General features: G+C 38.1%; 1 protein-coding gene across 2 annotated transcripts in view; it reads left to right on the forward strand.

The window, feature by feature from the left end:
• The window catches only part of LOC139720350 (ceramide transfer protein-like), a 92,171-nt gene that overhangs the window by 23,220 nt on the left and 43,840 nt on the right, over nucleotides 1–25,111 (forward strand). For both annotated transcript variants that reach the window (XM_071631716.1, XM_071631717.1), the window contains exons 5-9: nucleotides 155–309; nucleotides 2,020–2,112; nucleotides 5,002–5,097; nucleotides 10,803–10,883; nucleotides 12,922–13,011. In XM_071631716.1, coding sequence (XP_071487817.1) covers nucleotides 155–309; nucleotides 2,020–2,112; nucleotides 5,002–5,097; nucleotides 10,803–10,883; nucleotides 12,922–13,011 — 515 coding nt within the window. The remainder of the gene's footprint in view (nucleotides 1–154; nucleotides 310–2,019; nucleotides 2,113–5,001; nucleotides 5,098–10,802; nucleotides 10,884–12,921; nucleotides 13,012–25,111) is intronic.

A 25,111-nucleotide genomic window follows, 5' to 3' on the forward strand; every position in this document is an offset into this window, starting at 1 on the left:
CGCAGGTTTGTGTTTAAGTGACTGCACAAGATTTTCTTACTGCTCTAATCCAATGCATGATTTTAAAATTGTTTCTATTATTTTACCCTTCTTTTATTTTCTCTCTCTCTCTCTCTCTGCCTGTCTGTCTTTGTCTGCATCTCCCACACACCAGACAAATCTTCCTTCGTGCCCCAGTACATGGGAATTGACTTCAGGGGGGAGGCGTTCACTTTCAAGGCGACGACGCAGGGCGTACTTACGACCCTCTCGCACTGCATCGACCTCATGAAACAGAGGGAGGAGCAGTGGCAGAAGAGGCTGGAGAGGGTGAGTAGTCCAAGTTTTTGAAATTCTTTTTCTCTCCTCCCCCCCCCCCCCACCTTCCCTCCCCTCTGTCCCCCCCCCCCCCCCTCTATTTGAAACTTGTCTTGCTGCCCAAACTGTACATTGTTTTCCTCGATATGCATCAATATCTTGCATTCATTACAAAGATAAATAACGAACAAGCTATATGGTTATGTGCAGCATTTAGATGTCACATTATGAGTCAAATTATACACTTTACAATTATGTGATGATTCATGATCTCTATCACTGTACACAAAAATATTTTTATTTCTTTTTTTCTTTTAAATTTGGTAAAATTAAATATTTTTAACACTGAGGATCATTAATGCACTCATGGACAGAAAAAAAAATGACAATAACAATTGTCCCATGTAAAATGTTTGCTATACTCTTTGAATGTAATGATGATTCCCCTCCTAGACAGTGAGTGCATAAATTCTATTTGCATGCATATTGTCCAGATAAAAAAAGAAGTATAAGTAACAATATGTATATTATGCTGTATACATAATAAGTAGGATTCATAGCTGTCGTTTGTCTTTTGCAATTGCTTTGGGGTTAGAGAAAATGAAGATAGTCTAGTAATCATAAATTTACTATCGATTAACAACCGAGGTGACTCTCTGCTTGACTTGTTGTTGGGCTTCTGTGGTCTGTGGTTGGGGCTGTATGTGTATCTATCCCATATTGAGGAATAATCCGTTGTCAGTGGGGGATTTGCACTAATCCGGAATCTCTGATTCAGTGGGAGACGAATGCTCGAGCCACCACGTCCAAAGTGTATCAACAAACTACCTCATAATGACAGGCTTCCATGGTAGGCCCCCATCATGTGCATCCACAGAGTCAGAGTGAAACCCGTATTATACTGTCACTGAAATTCAGCATTACAAATGACTGTATTGACATCCAGTTTTGGGGTTTGTTGTTGTTGTTTTTTTTTTGTTGTATTCTGATGGAATGATTGAGGACAATTTGATAGCTTTTTCATTAATGGTCATTTCTGATTTTATTTATATGTTTTTGTTTTGTTTTGTTTTGTTCCTCATCTAATCCTTGAAGACAGTTGCATGGCATTTCTAGTTTAAGATTGGGATTTTAGGAGTTTTTTCTGGGTTCATTGCACAATATTGATTTTTCACCGAACCAAAATGAGCTATTCACCATCGCATTATGCTGTAATAAGACTTGTGGAAATATCTTCTCTAGTTCATAAAAACAAGACAAACCACATATTAAGTTAGAAATTTTTAAAAAAAGAAAAAAAAAATGAAAACAGAACTGCATTGCTGTTCACCATGATTTGATAACTCACCGCATTTGTGCAGTCTCTGTATTGCAATGGCATTTTATGGTTTCAATATTGCTGCGTAATATTATTATAGAATATTGCAACATGCAAACACCCACTCTGCTGCTTGTGCTTTGTAGGCAAGCATACACTATTATTAGCATTGGGGTTATGAAAATGCATTTTACAGTTTATATCAGACTTATGTCACCAAATTTAATATGAAAATGAAACTATCACATTCTAACATGCCCATTGTATCTTGTAATGAATAGGGATCTATGATTATATTTCAGGGTATATAACTGCTGTTGTCCTGAATAAGGTACAAAAATTTCTGATGTTTTCTTCCTCTTTTTTTTTTCTCTCGCTGTGTGTGTGCGTTCTGAATTATTTAGGAGCAAGAGAAAAGGAAGAGGGCGATGGAGGCGTACCGTCAAGTGCTGCAGGAGCGCAAGCTACAGGCCAGGATCGGAGGTCCAGACTATGAGGTGAAGGAGACGGGGGGTTATACCGGTAGTCTGGAAGGAAGTTTGAAATCAAAGGGGGTGGGATTGGTGTAGAAGGAAATGGGAGAGGAAAGGGAAGGGGAAAGAAGTTTCAAACAGAAATGGGATGGAAGCATTAGATTGAAATTGGTAGTGAAGGGAAGGGGAATGTTTTTGGAATAAAATCGGAGAGGAAGGGGGAGGATTTAAAGAGATGATATAGTTTTAGCTGAGATGAGGGATTCAGACTTTTTGTGAGATGATTAGGAACCACTCATTAAATATCAAGGAGCTTACACTTTTTAGAGGAATTCAAAACTTATTTAATGAAAATTGAATTTTGAAATGGCCGAGATATCAAAACACCAAGTGAAACAAAGTGGTCCTAATAAAAGGTGTGTCCCACCTTTAATTAGGACCTATTTGATTTTGGACATCTCAGCCATTTCAAAAACCAATTTTCATCAAATAAACTTTGTATGTCTCTTTGAGTGGTATGCTCCTTCATATTTCATAAAAGGTTTCTAATTATCTCAAAAAGTTGGAAATCAGTCCCATCTCAATCAAAACTAAACCATCCCTTCAAAGGATATTGGAAAGAGGGATTGTTGAGAAGCAAGTTAGGAAATTATTTGGAGGGGAGGTAGAGCAAAATTTAGACGGGGGAGAGGGATGGAAGTGACAGGAAAATGGATGGGGAGATCGAGAGGAGGAGGAGTTAGATAGATTGGAAGGATACAGGAGTGGGGGAGGAGGGAGAGGGGAGGAGGAATGATGTAGATTGGAAGGATATTGATGGGAATGGGGGGGGGGGGAGAATGAGAAGAAAACTGGACAGGAGGAGGGTGTGGAAGGAAATGAGATGGATTGGGGAAGGCTGAAGGTTTGGAGGTAATTAAAGAGGGGGATAAAGATGGGGAGCACATCATAGATATTGGAGGGGGACGATGCTGTGGATGGTTTTGAAAGGGGGGTGGATAAGAAGAGCATATGAAAGGGAGAAGGGGAATAGGTGGGATGATAGGGAGGAGGGAGGAGGGAAGGGAATGGGAGGAGTTCAAATTGAAGAGGAGAAGGGAGAAATAAGTTTTGTCTTTTAAAGTAGAATTTGAGTAGGAGGTGGGAAGGGCTAGGAAGTAAAGGGAAGGAGAGGTGTATAGTAGGGAAGCAAATGGTAGGTGATGAAGGATGGGCATTATGAGGAGGGAAATGAGAAGGTAGTAGGGGAGGAGAATGATATACAATATTATCAAACAATGTATAGGATTATTGCTTGAAAGCGATGAGATACGAAGTTTGGAAGTTGTTGCAGAGTTTGCTAGTCACAGTGACTGACACCTTCTCATGCCACTGAGCCCAAGTTACTCTTTCTTGAACTCACAACGTGACCCACCGAGCTCCATATCAGGTTGATTTTTCTGAGACATTGTTGGGACACTGTGCATCATGCAATCACTGCTGTTTATAGAAGATAATGAATCAATCCATTGTTTCATTTCATGTTAGCGTAACAAAGAATATACAAGTGTACACTAGAAACTTGAGAACTGTTGGAAGTCCTTGATTGCTGTGGGTGCTCTCCATTTCACTTTTATTGTTTATCTTTGGTATTTTTCCCCAAGTTCTCCAAGAGCTGAAAAGAAAATAGGCAAAATGCAGATGGACTTACATTTAGAGTGAACAAACTATGTGATCAAATATTGTGTTTAGTCTGTCTGTCCATTTGCCTCCCTTTAATGACACTTTACATAAGAATGATATATTATTACGGAAGTGGCGTCGGTTACGGTTTGATATTTCAAGGGTCAACACTGCATTCACTGCATTCACCACATTTTCCCAGTGACATCTTAGCCTCCTAAGCATACCAGATATTAGCCATCCTGAAACATTATAGTCTGTGGTAGTCACACGACTCTTTTTCTTGATTCTTATGGAGATGAAACTCTTAGATAAATTAAATGTTTGATTGATCGTTTATCATCAAATTTTATTATCAGAGAAGCGGGGCAGCAGAGTACTTGTAGGGAAAATAGCCATTTTTCTGGTCATGCTCAAAGGTGATTTCAAACTGACTTTGGCCTCATACAGGAACACTGGATGGGAGACACAATCATAGCTGCTGTGAAATGTACTTCGGTGTTTATTTATTCATTTTTCTATTCTATCACTATTCTATCACTTTATTACAAACAGACAACAAAATGAGAAGACACAGGCAGTAGCCAGTGCCTGGGGATTACCTAAAAGATATAGTTGTGATTTTTATTCTGAGGTTTTCCTCAATGATTGGTGTTATAACAAATGATAATGACCAGTTTGAAAGTATCGTGAAACTTGGACATGTGCGTAGAAGTACTTCAAATAATTTGTCTCAACACATCCATGAAGAAATAACAAAAACAACAAGAAGAAGAAACCTGACTAATTGGTTTGGGTATATTATTATGAGGGATAAAGTGAATTAAAGTCATGCAGTCTTTGATTGATGAAACAGATGCATGAATCATCCTGTTATTCAAAGGATGAAGCATTACATTAGAAGGCATTTGGACACCTAAAATCTTAGGAACCTTCTGGTTTTTAAGATGTGTTGATAACCACAATCTGTGATTATTTTCTTCTTTTGGTCATGTTAAGGAAAAAAAAAACCCAACAAAACCCAAGATGTTTCTAGTCAGTCAGAGTCATTTTGGTCTAAGACTCTTTCCTTTTTTTTTGTGGATATTATCCCTAGGCTCACAAAGAAAGATCTTTATAAAGCTATTATTAAAGTAGATAACCAGCATATTCCGAGCTTCCTGTTTTAGTCCTAAGATTGAGAAATGTTTTCGTCCAATGCTGTTGTTGTCCTTGACTATTTTCGCTGTCTTGTTCTGGGATGTTTTGTAGGAGGGGCCCCACAGCATCATGAAGGAGGAGGAGTTCTTTGATGCCATCGAAGCTGCCTTGGACATCCATGACGAGCAGGACTCTGAGAGGAATACGGTTCGTTCTGGCCCAAGCCTAAGATCAGCTGACGCTATGCTCCTGTTGTCTTGAGTGTCCATCAAATCGCACAATGATTACACACAGTATTTGTAGAAAGATATGAGGCACCCCCTGAGTTTATTGCAGCCTCACAAATTTTCAGATAATGTGATGATAATGAATGATGATATTTCATTTCATTTCATTTCATTTCATTTATTTCATTCTTTTTATTTTTCCAGCAAACATAACACAAATTGAATCAGAAGATATAACATAGGCATGTATTCGACTTTACACGATAGATAATGGTTAACAAATAAAAAATTATACATGCATACTGGCAAAATACAAAGTTATGTTTTGAGAAAAAAATAAAAAGAATGGGAGGTCCACTGAAAAGCATGCTTGTAAATTGTGAACAACTCAAAGGATTCTTGTGAACATATTTGTTTACAAAGACAAGACAGAACAAGACAGGAGAAACACAACGACATTATATGACTTGACAGAAGGGTATACCATGGAAAGTAATAAAGCACAACAGGATAATGGAAAGAAAGGAAAAAAAGGAAAAGAAAGGAAAAGCCCACACGCTGAACATCGAGATCGGAAGAGGGAGTTAAGGTGTTTCAGAGCTCGAGCAGCTGAGCAAAGTTTGTACAAATAAGATGATGTAAAAATAACGCAATGATGAATTCAATGATTGACGATGAACCCTTAGGTTGTAGAGACCAGCTAGCTAATGAATAGTATATATCTTAGTATGAATTTAACAAAAAAAGTTTTAACTTACGCTTTATAAATGATTTCAAGGATAGAGAATTTTTTATATCACAGCTTAAAGAATTCTAGAATCTAGGGCCGGTGTATATAAATGTATTTTGAGCCAATAAATTTCTTAGGAGGGGTAAATGAAACTCAATAGATCGCCTGGTAGGATAATTATGAAAAGATTGATTTTGTGGAAACATTGAATTTAACTCTTAACGTGCCATGGTCGCCGAACGGCGACCTTAGTGCTGACGTGCCATGGTCGCCGATCGGCGACTAAGAAGAGCGAGAAAAGCATTGATCATTTAAGTTCTTGTGGTACCGTAATGTGTTACACCAAGAAACTGCCAATGATATGTAGTGGTAGCTGATTAGCATAGCCATCGTTTCCACTAAAAATATAAGCACGCTTACATTGGAAAATTTTGAGTAAATACATGATTTTGCAGCTATGTGTATTTTTTTCGCGTCGGGGAAAATGCGCAGCGAGCGCATCCTCTGCGAGATGTGTATGGATCAAAAGTCTCATTGGTAAACCACACGTGTGTATGCTATTGAATCTGCGTGTATTGTCTATGCGGTTCCAGTCGCATTGTTGTGCTTGGATGCTGTCCTGCGGGAAGCTGCTTTGATTTTGTCCCTCAAAGAGGGTCAGCTTTCGTTTGTCGGTCAAATCTTTCATCCTTTTGTTTTGGTGAACTTCACTAATTGTCCCCACTCTAGCATAGGAATTGCGCGTGGACAAAGACCTGCCGATTTCAATAGAGTGGTCTGCTTAGACAAAAGAAGGATTAGTAGGCTCTTCCTTCTCAAGTGGACAAAGGACACTCTTCCAGGGCCCGGGACAATTACTTTAGTTTCAAATACAAGATCTGGGACTAAAGGACTAAGATTTGGGAATGAATTACTGAGGCAGAAAGAAAAATTGCTAAGACAAAATAAACTGCTAGTATCTTTGGAATCAAACAATTCTAGAAGGCAATTTTGTTATCATTTGAAAGAGGAGATGTTGCTTCAAAACTTTCTCACAGAGTCAAGGGAGCGTTCTTTTGAAGAAACAACACGACTGACTCGTTTTTTCCATACTACACAAATATTTCTAATAATTTTTTTGATGTATCAATTATTTCTGCAATATTTCAGGTTCAGATAGATATTATGGCAAATTGACTACATGACACTAAAGAACAAACATTTTTTGATATATGTTGTGTAGAACCCAATTCAAAACAGTCAATACTTTCAGAGATACGGCGGTTTTAAATTCCATTGTCAGTCCAGTTTCGAAACGTTCTGGCGTTAGGTAAAAACCTCTGGCCCGTTAGGGGTTTTGGGCCTGGCACATTAAGAGTTAAAGATGCTGGGAAGTGCATTTGTGTTATAATTAAACATAAACTGACCCAGCTGAAAGAAAAGCAAATCTTTAATTTCTAAAATCTTATATTTAACAAATAACGGATCTGCATGGGAATGTGGTGAAATGCCACAAATAATACGAAGTGCCTTTTTTTGTAATAACAAAACTTCAAAGTAATAACATTACTTCCACAAAGAAAACAATATGAGTGCTCTTGAAGCCAGAGAGCCAAATTATCTGATTTTCTGCAAAATCATGTCATTACAGTTATATCTTCTTTTTTTTTTTCAAATATGAACATGCTGTTAAAAGTACAATAAGATGCTTTCTTTAATCCTCTATGTGATGGGGCACTGAGATAAACTCGCCATGCTTTTTCAGCAGCATGCAGTATTAAAAAGGCATCCACACTTGATCTGGTCGTATAAGTTAGCAAGCCCAGTGAGGTGTAGCAATGTGCATTAGTCCAACAGGGTGGCCATGATGATACAGTAGGGATTAGAGGGATTATGTGATCTTTATTCATTGAAGATTAGCTTCCAGACATCTGTGCCAATAGGTGAAGAAAAGAACAGTAAGAGAGAGAAAGAAAATAAGACCATCTAATTTAAGGAAAAAGTTGTAAAAGGGATTTTTGTGTGTGTATGTGTGTGTGTGTGTGAATGATTTGAAGTTTCAGTGTATCACAATAGATTTGCTAAAGGTCTGATCATAATTGATTCTCTTAAAGGCATAATTTACCATTTGCAGATGAAACAAAAACCCACCATTGCTGCTTCAAAATAGTTCTAAGATGTGAGTTAGGGATAGAAACAACCATGGTAAAAATTTGAGCAAGTGTAATCGATGTTAAGTATTGTTAAATATACGAAATGTGGATAATACTTACAATAGAAATGTTTCCAGACTAAACCGTCTACAGTTATGGTTTGATGAGAAAATAGTGATATTTCCTTATATTTTAGGCTTTATTGCAAAAATGTTATGTGGTAGGATGTTTTGTGATACAACTGACTTACACGTATGCATCAAAAGTGATATCTTGAACATTTTTTTTTATTCACAGCTCCCGAAGGTAAACAGGACCTTTAAGATAAATGTTTTCGAATGCAGGTATTTGCAAATGTTAGCTAAACCTGAGAAACTGTGTGATATTTCATGCTTCTTGAATTTGTAAAAGCACATGGTATGGCATTCTTTTGGTAGTGAATTAAGCAGCCATTACCACATGGCAATATGGATCATTTTTGTACATTAAAAGCTCTCCTTATTTGCCTTTCTGTACAAAAAAACAAAATTGAATCCTGTCAAATGTTTAGGCAGAGCATATATTTTTGTTTTTTATCGGAGGATTTGTAAGAAAGCCACATGTTGAAGGAAAATCTAATAGAAATCAGTGGAGACAGTGCTTTCATCAGATTTTCATTGTGTGGATGTGTGTTTCAGGGCTTCTGGTTGTTAAGATTTTTTTTTAGCTCACCTGAGCCAAAGGCTCAAGTGAGCTATTGCGATCGCCCTTCGTCCGGCGTCCGTCGTGCGTCGTGCGTCATGCGTCGTGCGTAAACTTTTTACATTTTCATCTTCTTCTTGAAAACCCCAAGACCGATTTTCATCAAACTTGGCAGGTAGCATCCCTAGGGGGTTAGGAACTCAATTTGTTAAAATGGGCACCATGCCCCACCCAGGGGGCCCAAATCCCCCAAAATTAAGGAATCTTTAAAAATCTTCTTCTCTAGAACCAGAAGTGATGGAGCTAAGTTAATACTATGAGTTAGTACATTGATGACTGCAGTTTCAAGTTTGTTCATGGCAGAATCAGGGGTGCCCCCCTTGGGACCCAGGGGAGGGAGGTGAGGAGGGGTCCTAATGGGGCCTAAATTGTACATTTTTATCTTCTTTTTTAGAACCCCATGACCCATTTTCACCAAACTTGGCAGGTAGCATCCCTAAGGGGTTAGGATCTCAATTTGTTAAAATGGGCACCATGTCCCTCCCAGGGGGCCCCCAGGGGGGCCCAAACCCCCCAAATGAAGGAATCGTTAAAAATTTTCTCTAGAATCAGAAGTTATACAGCTAAGATAATACTATGAGTGAGTACATTAATGACTGTAGTTTCGAGTTTCTTCATAGGAGATCCAGGGGTGCCCCTCTTGGGGGCAGGGGTGGGGGGGGGGGGGGGGGGTTGGTTAGGAAGGTCCAAATGGGGGCCTGAATCGTACATTGTCATCTTCTTCCTGAAAACCTCATGATAGATTTTCGTCAAACTTGGCAGGTAGCATCCTTAGGGGGTCAGGATCTCAATTTATCAAAATGGGCACCATGCCCCACCCAGAGGGCCCCAGGGGGCCCCCAATTCCCCAAATTAAGGAATCTTTAAAAATTTGGGCCCTTATTGTACATTTTCATCTTCTACTTCAGAATGCCTGGTCAAATTTTGGTAGAGCTGTGAATAATTTAGATTAGTGACTGCGTGAAAGGTGAACTTGCGATACTCAGGTGAGCGCTAGACCCGCGGGTCTCTTGTTTTCTACTGCTAGGTTGAGTTCCTGGTAAAGTGATCTCCAAGCATTCATACAATGATGATAAATCACGTATGATGTGTTATTTTTCCCCGTACCATCCACAATTACAGACACAGAATATTGCAACAGAAACAGACTAAGTAGAGGGCAAAGTGAAAGGAAAACATGATAGTAATATGATAACTTTGGTTGCTTTATGACGGGTGTCTACAAGTTTTCAGCATTCTTTGTTTTTTAAATGTAAATATTATCCAATTTCATAATGCTAGTAACCCTTTGTGTGCTTTCAGTGCTGATTTCCACAGAAAATCCCATAGAGTTGTACATATTGTCTAAAGACCCTGGCACAGAATGGGTTAGTTGTAATTATAGAATTGGTAGCGAGAATACTGCGATCTCATTGGTTGAGGGCTATGTGTTGATTTGTACTGGCCGCACGCTGAGTCACAGTGGTAAACATGTTATCGCGCACTTGTTACAAAGGTTCCCGCAATAAGCAAGCGTTCGCGCACTCAGTACGAGACGCCTATTGGCTAAAACAATCATGCATCAGTTTTTAATGGATGCATGGTTCTGAAGAAAAACCATGCGTCCAGTAAAAACTGATGCATGGTTTTCGGGCTCTTGTCTGTGGCAAGCCAAAGGAAATGCATCCAATAAATTTGTCATCGGGTAACATGATAGAAAAATTGGTTTTTGGCAAGAAAATTACCTGTTCTATAAAACAGACGACACACATGTCTTTTCGTGCGTCAGTTGGAATATAGTGTGCATGCGGTAACTATGGAATTTAGCCTAAATCCACTCGGCTTCGCCTCGTGGGTTAAGCATTCCATAGTCACCTTATGCACTCAGTTCCGACTGACGCACTCAGACCTGTGCGTCATTTATTGTATACTAAACCTTTACATATCAGATAAAATTGCATATCCTATGCTAGAAGATTTTTCTTCCTTGCAATGCAAATGTGTGCCTGCAATTCATTTCTGTGCAATTTGCAATGACATACAGCTCTGTACGTTCTGTGATTTTTGTTTGCTTGTTTGTTTTTTTTTCTCCTTTAAATCCAGGCCAGTGATAACCCAGACACCCTCTACGCCAGGACGATATGTTCCGACGCGCCTCCTTCCCGGCACAGACTGTCTGCCCATGTAAGCTGTGATTCCGACCCCATTTAATGTAGTACTGTACATGTCATATACTTAGCCAGTCTAATTTTTCGCCAATCAGGACTTCTCCTCAATCTTGCGAGTGGTTAAATTCGTGAGTACAATAATGAACAGAGGAATGTACGCGGGCACGTCAAATTCATTTCAGGATCAGAGTTGGTATTTCTGTATGTCATGAAATTTTCTTATAGCACCTGAATGGCAAAATTCGCAAAAGTAAACCCTGGCGAAATATACGGCATGCACAGTATTCTTGTATGCTTACATTGCTGTTGTCATTAATGTTGCAGTGTCTGAGGTGATAATATTTGTTTGCCAATGTTCACTGGGTTTTCCAAAGTTGGCTCTGATTTTCATTTGATGATAGCTCATGACACAGGTGGGAATTTTGCGTGGATGTGATCCTCTCCACATTCTGGGCAGTGGAAGAAAAATGTGATACTGTAAAAGTGGTTTCTTTCGCGTACAGATACTTTCGCGGTTTCCATCGGTGCTGACTTTTTCGTGTGTGTTTAAATTCACGGTCGGCAAAACCTGTGAATTCACAGTCGGCAAATACTGTTTTATTTTGCACATGAAAACCCCAGCTATAATCCAATTATTCTTTTATTTATTAAATAGAAATCAAAATTAAATGCAGGCTTACCTGAAATCCCGTCTCTCAAGTGCTTTATAACATGCTTGTACCTACATTGCGCGGTATCGCTGTGTGTGTGTTGACCATCAATACACTCACTGCGCGGAATCTTCGTGTGTGCATGTGCGCAGTAGCGTTATAACAAGTGGCGAGTTCAAAACATTTCCTTGCGTGGTTGATTTCGTGCGACTTTTCAAAACATTTTCGCGTGATGTTAAATTCATGGTTCAACCTCAAAGCGCAAAAAGCGCGAAAATAAAACCACCGCGAAAGAAACCACTTTTACAGTATCCCTCATGATGATGATGATGATCCACAGCATTTGTATAGCCCCATATATCTGTTATAGAAAATTCAAAGGCGCATGATTGTATGATTGCAGATACATACATGGTATTTTTTGATTTTGTCAGTTTTTAGGTCTGGGACTCTTTGCATTTTGGAAAATGAAAATGAAATAGATTTGAAATTCTCCAACATGATTTGATAGTCCCAGGCCATGAAAGGATGGAAAGTGGGTCACATGTAATTTCTGAGTCTGAGGTCAAACAAAATGAAAAAGGTCGATTAACTATTGGAAAGAAATTTAAAGATTCTGTACAATTTAGAGTAATGAAGTATATATGCTAGCTTCCTCAAACTACTTTAATTGTCTAGATATGTTGTGGTTTATGTGAAAACACATCAGCAGACATCATGGTGTTGATTCTGTTTTGTGTGTAATTTCAGCATGGAAAATAGCGTAACAAAATATTTCACTTGATGTTCAGCCTTGAATTATAAAGATTTTCATCTTTTTTTTAAATAATTAGATATGGCTGTTGTTGTTGGATGTGGGATATAAGGTTTAGATGCCCAGAATATCATGTCAGCACTTTGTGACTTTTTTTTGTGTGTGCTGAGTTTTTTTTTTTCATAAAGTCAAGAGAAAGAGAGAGAAAAAAAATGATGGAAGGTGTTCTTCATAATGGGGAATAACTGCTGTTAACTGATAGGAAATTGTAGACATTTCTCCTTGAAACACAGAGACACGATTTCTAGAATTGATCTTTGTGGCTATGCTAAGGTTTTAGGCATGACAAAAAAGCAGTCAGTTAAAAAAAAAAAAATAAAAAACCCTTCATTATCTGAAATTACTCTTATCTCAATTGATCAAGAACTGTTAAATGAGAAGAATGCGGAGAGGAACTTGTGAAACATGTAGTGGCAATGAAACGAAGAGAGGCTTGTCCTATAAATTTCTTTTTGTTGTTGGCTTTGTCGCAGGATATGAATTTAACAAGATAAGTATGCAGAGTCAGAGCATTAGACTAGTTGAGTTTATCTACCCTGCAAATGCAAAACTTTTAAATTAACATAATAGAATTGTCATTGTCTTTCCAGTGCAATGATAGAGTTGAGGAGAACATCAAATATGCATTTGAGAACATCGAGAGTTCTTGGGACCTCATACACACTGAGGGAGAAATGAAGGTGAGTCATTTTTTCTCTCTTTCATATATTTTAAAATACAGTACGATTACAATTTTTATATAGCGCTCTTACAAACTGTTAGTTGTTTCACAGCATTTTACAGCATGTTGTAATCTAAAGTGTAGCTGCTATGAACGTAAGCTCTACTGTGCTGTAGTAAAATACAGTTGTGTGCTTGCTAATTTCTCTTAATTGTATACACTCAAAAAGATTACTTACTTGAAAAAAAAAATCAACTTATCAAAATTGATATTATTACAAACATATATAAAATGTACCGCAGAGATACAAGGAAACAGGAGCTCCCTGCCAGCATTAGATTTTATTCATCTTTCATTCATCTGTTCTCCTACATTCAAATCAAGTCATGAAGTAGGGACTCAGAGATGGTTACAAGAAGTGGGGAGAAAGCGAAGATATTGTGTGCATTTGTCACTTTGTTCACCATGGTATTATTTCTCTCCCTTTTGCCTTGAAGGCAACCACCGGTAAATATAATACACATTGACTACCGATATGCAAACAAATGATGTTGTAGTATGCACATAATAATAGTAAAACATTAAATATTACCAGAAGCTAGCATTAGGTGCCTTCACATATGAATGACTGTGATATCAAATACCCTGGGGATTTGTAGGCACCATTCTCAATCGCCGAAATGCCACGGTGATATATACCGCAATATTGTAAAAGTTGAATTTTTTTGCATTCTTGAAATTTTTGCGCATTTCACGCAACCAGAAACTAGCTTGAAAATAAATGCACACAAATATTTTTCGCTTGCCTCATGTCCCAGTAGTTGATGTCTCGATTCCACGGAATTAAAAATGTGAAACTCATCTTACCCGACTGAGTGCGAAAAATTACCCACACGAAAATATCCACTTTCACAGTAATTCACTAGGTACTTTCCTCATTCACAAAATACCACATATTTCTGGCCCGAAAATGCACTTCTGCAAGGTAAGCACTGCGCATACGCATCGTCTGTCTCCTACAGGGAGAAGACAGGAACTGTGTTAGGTCACGTGAGAAATACACCGCTATATGATTGGTGGTATTTCATGACACCATGCACACTCAAATCTTGCATGCGTAATTTGTGCAAAGTTTGAATAACCACCCAAAATACCATAGTATTTTGCGGTGTACTGTATTTCATGCTGTATTTGCATTGACATTATGAATCAGTACATGAAATTCCATAACATTTCACTGTAAATGTGCATCACCATTTTTTTCGGGGGGGGGGGGGGGGGGGTGTTGTTGTTGTCAATAACCTAGGTAGATTTCACACTAGTTACAATCAAGGTGCATGCAAGGTAAACTTGCAAGAGAACCCTATAGCCAGCAGGCTGGTCCACATTCATCAGGATCTGACTGCTGTGTTACTCTTGACTAATCAGTCCATGATTTGAAGAGTGCCCTCTTTTGTCAGAGATCATATCTTCTTTAGCCAGAGCTCTATAGGCCTTACACTTGATATGGATCAGCCCACGCCGCATCACTTTGTTCTATCAACTATACCAAAATAACTTAGGAAAAAAGGTATTTAAAGAAGCCATACCAGCCTGATAAAAACTAATTATGTGTGGTTGATTAGAATGACTCCCTCTTCAAAATTATTTCAAGGCATGACTGGTCTTCATGTAAATTTAGGAGGACTATGTTTGTTATGGCGTACATTTAAAAACCATGTGCAGTTTGGTGGTGAAATTGCAGTCCTCATGTGACCATTCTTTGTCAATATAAAGTCACAAGACATTGACTTTCAGTTAAGGGAAGATTCTGAAAGAGCATACTTCAATCTGTAAAATTACATATCTAAAACAAATAGACATCTCTAACTCGATAGATATAAAGTACACCCTTGGGGAAAAGTGTTCACTGAGAAAAAAATTCTTTGAAGTGCTAGGTCTATTCAAATGCTTAATCTCACCCAACAGTGCTCTGTGCATGAGTGGAACAAAGAACATGATATCAAACTATCGAGAATGACTGTGAAAGGATTATTAAAGTAGGTAAGCTTAAAGGGATTGCATAATTTAAGTTGAATGGAGCTTCAGGTTTCCAACTTTTTTGTGAGATATGAGAAACCTCTTTATATGAAAAATGAAACAGCACACAATTGTGAGAGGAACACAAAGTTTATTTGATGAAAATTGGTTTTGAAATGGCCGAGATGTTCAAAACCAAAGAGACTCAATAAAAGGTGGGACCCATTTTTTATTAGAACTACTTTGCCCTACCTGAAGTACATTTCAATTCATGACTAACACTAACTTCCAATGCATTGGCATCATCTATTCAAAAGTTACTACGAGTTGATAGTGAGAAGAGAGTGTAAAGGGTTTCTCATGCTACAAATCCAGAAAGTGGAGAAAGCCTACATGAGACAAAGACACAGAAGTTGTTCTCGAAAGCTTGCAAAAAAAAAGAAGAAAATTGCTCTTTTGTTTTTGAACTTTTATGATCCCAAACCTTAGAATTATGTACGAGGAGAAATTGTTCTTTCAGAAAATTATGAAAAGATGAAAATTGACAAGGTTGACCAATTTTACCTATTTTGAGTCCTTACGGAAAATCAGGTTGTGCAGCTTTTTGTTGGTTTTGTGATGCATGCATGGTCACAAAATCACCTAATCCCTTTATCCCTTTTGTGTCATCATTAGACGCGGTCAGACTGGCAAAAGATCAAGAAGTTTAAGATCTCGAAGTTTTGCCAGTGTGACTGCAAACTTCCCGCGAAACTTCTCGATCTGTTTGCGGGCGATGTCTCCGAAGCGCGAGGCCATTGTCATGTACAGATGTGCGTTGTTAAATCACAATCACCAGCCATCGGACGGCGCACTCTTGATTGCGCGTGTACCAATGGCCCAAACTTCGCGATCTTAGACTTCTCGATCTTTTGCCAGTCTGACCGCACCTATTGTCCTCTGTTGGACTATTACAGGTGCATTGCTACACAAGTACCTCAGTGGCCTTGCTATAAGTTGTACTATTGGGTCAAATCTAAAGGGATTATCAAATGCTAAGGAAGGCGCTTTATAGTGCTCAAGTCAAGCTAAGTTGCTGGGCACCTAAAGGATTAGGGAATTTGAGCTGAAGACCCCCTGGCAAATGTCAAAACTGACTTGAAACAAAGTCAGTTTACTTTGATATGTATACGCAACAGACACTGAACATTTGTGTGTGTGTGTCTTTCGTCAAATTTTGTCACTTTTTAGTACTTTGAACATGTGTCTCTGTGGAGAATTATTTTCAGGCGTAAGGCCTAAAATGTAAATGTGTAATAGTAGGGTTTGCTTCAGTATTTTGTCTTCAGCACTAGTATGTTGTCCTTGTTGTTAGACTTGATGTAATTTTCTATGCGATGGAAGGGAAGGATGAGGAAGTCCTGTGCTTATAGTAGTCAATTATTGCCAGCAGTTGAATTCCATCTATATAGGTTACTGTAAAAGTGGTTTCTTTCGCGTACAGATACTTTCGCGGTTTCCATCGGTGCCGACTTTTTCGCGTGTGTTTAAATTCGCGGTCGGCAAAACTGTTTTATTTTGCACGTGAAAACCCAAACTATAATCCAATTATTATTTTATTTATCAAATAGAAATTAAAATTAAAAGCAGTCTTACCTGAAATCCCGTCTCTCGAGTGCTTTATAACATGCTTGTACCTACATTGCGCGGTATCGCTGTGTGTGTTGACCATCAATACACTCAATGCGCAGAATCTTCGTGTGTGCATGTGCGGAATAGCGTTGTAATAAGCGGCGAGTTTAAAACATTTTCGCGTGATGTTAAATTTGCGGTTCAACCTCAAGCGCGAAAAGCACGAATATAAAACCCCCGCGAAAGAAACCACTTTTACAGTATTCCAGCGAAATATCATCATACATACTACATTAATTATGCACAGGATTTTTTTACAAATTCAGATTGTCTGAAATGTATTCAGTTTACAACCAGAGATATCTTTTTAAAGTACATGTTACACTTTATTACCTCCGCCAAGGGGGGGGGGGGGGGTTATGTTTTCGTTACCGTTGGTTTGTTTGTCAGTTAGTTAGTTTGTTCGTTTGTCCATGTGCAAAATAACTCAAAAAGTAGGTAACAGATTGGGATGAAACTTGCAGGAAAGGTTGAGAATGACAGAAGTAACAAACGATTAACTTTTGGTAGTGATCAGAGAATTTTGGGGGAATTTATGAAGGATTTTTGATATTTTGGCAGGTAGGGTCAATGAACTTTGGAGTTCAGACTGCGCGTATTTGAGGTTTGCATGTGCACATTAAAGTGCGTGCTCTAGTTTTTCTGCTGGGGCAAGGCGCACCGTGCAGCTGAGGGTTTATGACGTAACAAAGGCTTCTATATTGGAAAATCGGGCGACTTTCAGCACCGATGCTGTGTGTACGTATGATATCTCTATGGAAGAACAAGATCAGTGGTGGAAATAAGCTGCATGCTTGGCGGAGGTCTGCGCTCTCAGAGTGCTTTTCTAGTTCAAAATGTTGCCAAAACAGCATAATCATGTGACTCTGCATTCACAAAACCACCAAAAAGTCACCAGATGTGGTTTATTTTAACAACAGCTTCCGAAACAGCAAACTCTAAGCTTTCAAATGACTGGTAATTCAATACAAATGGACTCTCCAAGCCCTTCTAGATAATGAAAAGAAAGTACTCACTCTAGGAGATGTTTCCTGAGAAAAGAGGCTTTAAGTTTTGGGTCTTTTCAAGTGCTCATTCATCCAGCGGTGCTCTGTGCAATGAATAAAACAAAAACAGGATGAAAAACTCCATAACAAGTATAAATGGATTATCAAATAAAACCGAAAGTTTACATTCTCACAAAGAACATACTTTCTTTTTATGACTGACATCATCTTTCAATGCCATGGCATCATCCTTTTCTTATTAGAGTTGAAAGTTTAGAGTGTTTAAAGGGTTTCTCGTGCTCTGAATTCACAAATCTGAGAATGCCTACATCAAACTGAAAAAAAAAAAATGTTTTAGAAAATGTGCTAAAAAGACAATTTCCTGTTCGTTTTATGATCCAAAACTTCAAAAATACATAGAAGACTTGTGCTTTCAGAAAATAAAAGAACTAATAATTGACTAGAATGGCTCATTTCACTTATTTCAAGACAAAGTCCTCACAGAAAATCGGGTCATATAACTTTTTGTTGGCTTTTTGATGCATTGCCACATATATACTGTATGGCCATATATTTAGCAAGTCTAAATTTTCGTGAATTGGCACTTCCCTACGATTCATGAGTGGTTAAATTCGCGATCGTGGAGTACTGTACAGAATGGAGAAATGTTTATGTGTGCGTCACATTCATACCGGGATCAGGGTCATTATTTTCATGTCTTTGATTTTGTGAAGAGTACCTGACTCGCGAAATTCACGAAAATAAAAACCTCGCGAAATATTCGGCGTACACAGTAGAAATAATGTCAAATGAAGAAAACATGTAGCAAGTGTACACTAGGCCTATGTATAGTGACATAACATCTTATCATGCAAGACTTTTTTCCCCCTCTTACAAAGTTGTGTTTTTGCTTCTGTTCTACTTTTCATAACACTTGTCCTTACAAGTTCAGATAAAACTGACCTGTTTATCTTGAATTGTAAGCAAAAGCTTCACATAGGGACATTTATATCTGACTGTGAAATCTCAGATCTTTCCGTGTGAGGTGAACGTCTACAATCAGATGATAAGGCCTCACACCAGTATATACTGATATCTCATCTCATGGTCAAAATGATGTAAACGTAGGCAAAGGTCTGTTTCGCAATCCATCATGTGAACACCAGATAAATGTAGAATGTACATACTAACCCTCAACAGAAACAAAAGCAAAAGCAAAGCCATAGATTTCAAGGGCTCCCTCTCTTGTCTTTGATGGTGAATTTCTCCTCTTTTTTTTTTCACAAATTAGGAAGTAGGGTGTTATTTAAGCGTGTCCTTGGTCACATGTTGATGGAGGTAAAAGAGGACCACATGACAGTTGGTGTAACCTCAAACAAGGAAGCAGACGAGGACATAAAGACTGATACATTCTTAACTCTTTGTCTGCTATTTTCACACCCCTGACTCAAGTCAATGACTTGCAAACTTTGCATAGTTTGCTCAAGTGCACCACCCCAAACAACCTGTCAATAAATCATAATGCCATAGTACATTGAAATCAACATCTGTAGTTACAGTATGTTTGTTCGAAGATTTGCATCAAAGCAAAAAGCGTGTAATTTTTCCCTCCAACTTTGTTGCACTGCATTTGTAACATATGCAAAAGTCTTTCCTACAAAGTTTCATGGTTTAAAAACATACACACACACACACACACACACACAAAACACACACACACACACACACACACACACACACACACACACACACACACACAAACACACACACACACACACACACACACACACACAAACACATACACACACACACACACACACACACACACACAAAACAGACAGTAGGATGAGGCATAGAACAGAAGAGCCTTATAAAGAACATTGCCTGATGGAAATACAAAGTGTAGCTTGTGGGGAAATTATTGCATCCTACATGTACAATATACATGTTGTACACAAATCAAAATCTTCATAATGTGTCAGAAACTTTTACTATACTCTGTAGTGATCCTTGTAGGTGGATTATTCTTTCAAAATGGAAGTATAAAAATACAGCAGTTGCATGTGGCATGTCTTTTTGTAAATGGATCATCCGCACAGAAAATGAATGAAATGAGTTGGGACACTTGGTGCAGATCCCATTTGACACACCATCAAACTTAATGGGAAGGACTACAGTTGAGTGCATCAGTGGATAATAAACACATCCACAGTAGCAGTTACTAAATTTACCAGTAACTAGTTTGTTAAAGGACAAGTTCACCTTCATAAACATAAGGATTGAGAGAATGTAGCAATATTAGTAGAACACATCATTGAAAGTTTGAGGAAAATCAGACAATCCGTTCAAAAGTTATGAATTTTTGAAGTTTTTGTGCAGTACCCGCTGGATGAGAAGACTACTGCAGTGTATGAATAACTTAGATGTCACATGCGTACAACAATATAAGGAAAATATAAAGAGAATTTCACAAAATTCCATCTTTTGAAAAAAGTACACATTCCCCTGACTCGTTACCGATAAATGTTATGGGTAATATTATTCCCCCTGCCTTTAGAAAGAGGCAAGTCAATTGCTCTTTTATTATGCAAAAAAAAGTGAAAATATGTTGAATTTTCTTGTATATTTTCTTTATACTGTTGTACGCATATGACTCACAAGCTGTAGTAGTCTCCTCATCCAGCGGTTCCAACACAAAAATTTCAAAAATTCATAACTTTTGCATCGATTATTCAATTTTCCTCAAACTTTCACTGATGTGTTCTACTAATATTGTTGCATTTTCTCAATCCTTATGTTTATGAAGGTGAACTTGTCCTTTAAGTCGTAGATACATCTATTTTCATGAATTACTGAAACCACAATGAATCAGGAGTAGTGACCCCTTCAGCATGGCGTCCTGTGTCCGGTTATTTAAAAGTGATACGTAACATGATAGTTTCTGATCCATTTATAGCTGGACCACCGTGTGGGCCTACCGTACATGTACCAGTGTTTGCTTGCCTTGTTTTGATTCACTTCTATCGAGGCTGCGTAAGGGAAGCTTAGAAAGTGCTTTAAACTTTCAGCAGACTCTGAAGTACATAGATAAGATAATTTGGCCAGCAATCAAATTTGATAGCTGCTGTACTCTCAAGCTTATCTCCTTCTTTTTTTTTTGCTGTTTCTATCTAAGTAATTTGTTTTCTCCCGGCCTGTTACATACATACTGACTGAATGCTTATAAGGCAGAAAGAGAAAGATAGATAAATGAATGTGTGGCAGGTTGCATAAATACATCCATATGTTTATAATGCTCTTGAGTTTAGACTTCTTGCATTACCAAACCTTCCTTGAACCATTCTGAATTTGGAGGAAAGAATCTGAATTTTGACCATTCCCAGCTCTTGTTTCAACAGGAGTTTCTTATTTTTCTTGAAAATTTTGCTGCACACTCATATGGGAATGCCTCTGTCTTTCCTGCTTTTGAGCCAAATAATCCTTTTTTTCCCCATTTAGAAAGGTTGTGAGGTCTGCATTACATGTGTTTTGACTGGTTTGTTTACAAGGATCAGAAAGAGCCAGTTGTGCCAAAACTTTTCTATTCTTGCTATTAAGTTAAAGAGAGATTGATTTCTCCTGCAGCTGCTGGAAACACTAATTCTAAACTAAACCAAAAAAGTGTTAAGAGGAATTTGGCTGTGTGTTTTCCGACAGAATAAGAGCCTGAACAAACAAGTATTAGCAAAGATCATAGGCTCTGGATAACTGTCTTCCTGCTCCCAGTGTATATGCTGATGTGTAATTTCAACCTTTTTCAAGCTCTTCCAGTAAATACTGGATCACAAAAACATAATTTTTTGACAAATTACATGCTTGAAACCCATATTTATGCTCCCTATTTAATAGAAAGTTCATGATTGAACGTTTGCGAGATTTCATCTGAACTCTTACAATTATCATGTCAACATCAAAATTTCTGTAAAAGAAATTCTAATTGCCTCCTCAAAGAATATATTGAAAAAGGATGGCTATTTATTAAACCATTGAGGACGGTTTGATTTAGCTACAACACACATTTCTCATAGACACCTGCCCGAGTATACTCGGGACTCGTCCTCAACGGGTTAAGCTCAGACTCAAAATGAAATCTTTTGAAGAGAGGCTAGCATTGTAACACCCTGACAAGTCAAATTGCATGTTTATTTTGTCTTAAAAAAAAATGACCTGCGTTTCCCTATGAGGGTGTTATATCACTCCTGCCCGATTACTGGATAGTGTCAGCACTTTACCATCATGCTAACATTATATTGAGTAATATTTTTAGGCAAATGACAGCATGTGGTACCACTCTGGATTCCCTCTATACACTATCATGAATTGCAGGCATTGTTGTAGTCCTCATAGTACAAAGTGCTTTGCTGCCACCTATTGGCCAAAATGTGTATAGCCACGCTAACCTTTCTCCACATTTATCTTTAAGCATCTTTCTCATACCTGGGTAGTCTTAATAGCAAAGAATTCTTGACAGTTATGACATGGCCCCATTTAAAGAGATGGTACATTGTAGGTTCCATGTTTTCATACATGTTTGGCAAATGTGGAGATATCGGGTTATCCTTGATAAGGATTGCTTGAAAGCATGTTTGACTTTCTACAGCAGTTGGCTTGCTTTGATTCATGTATGATCTAAATATATTTTTATCTATCATATATATCTATACATAAATAGTCAGAAAAAAAAATATTGTTCTGTCAGGTGTGAGAGCTTCTTTGCATGTTTTCATGCAGTGATACCGAGGCGTTTTGTGACTCAGTTTGATTATATCTGTAGTCCAAACTCTAGAGTACTTCAGAAATTTAACAATTTTATGACAAATTTTTGTCTGTTGCAGTGATGCTTGTTTTCCATCCATTGCAGCGTGTAATATGTGTTTTAGTGACCTGTGTTGTTTGTGTTTGTGTGTGTGTGTGTGTGTGTGTTTGTGTGTGTGTACAGGTGCTTGTATGCGACCTGTTCCCGACTAATCCTGGAATACATAGCACACGTTAAAGATGAGTTCATACTCCATATTCAGTATGCATCTCTTCAGGGACATTGTGAATGCAATGTTTGTACAATTTGCTAAACTAGTGCTATTCCTTGGCTCTCAAGTATTTTTATCCTTGAGGTCTATCATTGAGTGAAGTGATTCATCATGACCATGAAACAGGTCCAAATTTGGTTTTGTATATGTGTGCATGATGTTTTTTTATAGTACTTTTTTTGTGAAACTCATGAGAAGTATCAAAGAAGAGTACAAAGAAAATTCATTTTGCTGTGCGATATTAAAGAAGAGTCTTAATTTAATATGCGTGAATGTGAGTTTCTATGAATTATGTGTGATCATGCTTGCACTTACAACACACACACATGTGAAAAAAACACATTTGTCACACGTCAGCTTCGGTTACAAAGCGCCATTTTCTTGGCAAGCAAATCTGATACAGTTGTGTCAAAAGCATGTAGCATTACGATTGTATACTGTAAAGCACAGTATTTTCGTGGCATGAAATTTTAGCGAATTGGAGCCGACGGCCTTTTTTGCCCCATGAAATTTTCACGAGTTACCTCTAACTTCTAATTCATATAGTGTAGACAACTTTCACATGCATTTTAATTTTGCGAATCTTGGCTCTCATGAAATTCTTGAAGTTAAAATGCATGCGAATGTTCCCAGTTTTACAGTTATCTGGATACAAATTCATATGTGTAAAACCCACATGCAACTACAAGTTAATGTTCCCCTTTGATTGTAGAGTTTTTTTTAAAGTTTTTTTGATTTCTCCAGCCAGCTTTATAATGGCAACAAGGAAGCTTTTGACATGACAAGGAAATGTTTATGGTTGATCACGTTTTCTTTTCTTTTCTTTTTTTTGCTCTCTCTATTGTCACGAAGGTCATGTTTTATGATTTATCTACTAACCATGCTTGGTAAGTTTCCAACTTCCTCATGAATCCTACTGCCTTATGTTTTTGCTTTTGTGTAAGTGTTATCATCACTTATACAGTGCAATCAATTGATAGTTGTTCTTGGAAGTGTTTGATTTCTTTTCTATTTAAGATGAATGATCATCATCGTTGCTACTCACAGCACTGCATCGTGGTATATCATCCACCATTCAGATAATTTGAAAGATGAGTTGAACTGAAGGAGATTGAAATGGCGAGCTTTTGTAGAGTGCCCATTTAAGTTGGGAAAGGAAATGTCTGTTTGGAGCTTGGTCTTGCGTGGGCCAGTGGATTCAGTTCACACAGCTCAGCTTGGCAAGTTGAAATTTGCACCTATGTTACGATATAGATCCAATATATTTCATATCTACCATTAGTACCAAGGATTTTTTTTTTATTGTTGTGCACTGCACTATGGTATACTGCTAGAAAATTGTTTCTGTGTATGGAAGGTGAGGTCATCAGCTGTTTGTTTAGTGTGGGCATTCAGAGGAAAAATATTGGTATTGTTGAAGTTTGACGGTAAACAGATACCCCCCCCCCCCCCATCACTTTATGAATATCTTTTTCATCCAGTTTGTAGAGCTACTTGCTATAAAGACATAATGGTCTTTTGATTAAAAAACAACAACAACAACAACCAAACACTAAAAAATCTTCGAGCAAAGCAAAGCAATTCATCAGATACCACTGGACCCTGTCAAAAGAGTGGGTCAAAGAATGCAGCTATTACTCAAGAGCTGCCAGCTCTCTACACACTAAAAGTTTTATAACTAGTACATGCGAAAGTCTCTTTCAATAACCCATTGCAGACGAGTCCCGCGCTGTCTATGGGAAATGCGTCTTGTAGCAAACTTAGCCCGTCCTCAACTGGTTAACAATCTAGGCATACCTATTTGCAAGAACCTGCAGTGCGTATTGGTTTTTGTTGTAAACAGCGAGTACCATTTCCTCCAAAGGGTTTGATTTCTGTTAAGACCTGTGACTGGGTGTTCATCATTGGTTGCACAAGTGCGACCAATGTCCCACTTCAATTTTAGTTTATCAACTGGTATCATTTACAGTAAACAAACTGATCACTTTACCGACACTTGGACCAGCTCCAACTTCCGACAAGTGCACCTGGTGCAGGTGGATAGGAGGGCATTGAATGGTTCCTGTCTTGTGGGCTTTCAAATGCAGGCATTTTTCGTATGTACACGCATATGTACCCATATCTGAGGGGGTTCCATGACATTTTGCTCCTGCGACAATTGCTTAATCCATGAAATATCTGCATGTCATTAAAAGTCAAGCATAAAATCTACCCACTTAACACTAGCCCTAATCCTAATCCTCACATCAGACTAAACCTAAAACCCTTTCACAACCTTAACCCTAACCCTAAATCCGTGGAGAAAATACATGTAAGACCAGAGCAATTGTCGCAGGAGCATATCGTCGCTGGGGTGACAAGACCTTGTATCTGCAAT

Source organism: Diadema antillarum, unplaced genomic scaffold (genome assembly GCF_040938485.1).
Source record: "Diadema antillarum isolate AM-2024a unplaced genomic scaffold, OU_Dant_1.0 scf00000127, whole genome shotgun sequence".
Classification (NCBI taxonomy): Eukaryota; Metazoa; Echinodermata; class Echinoidea; order Diadematoida; family Diadematidae; genus Diadema; species Diadema antillarum.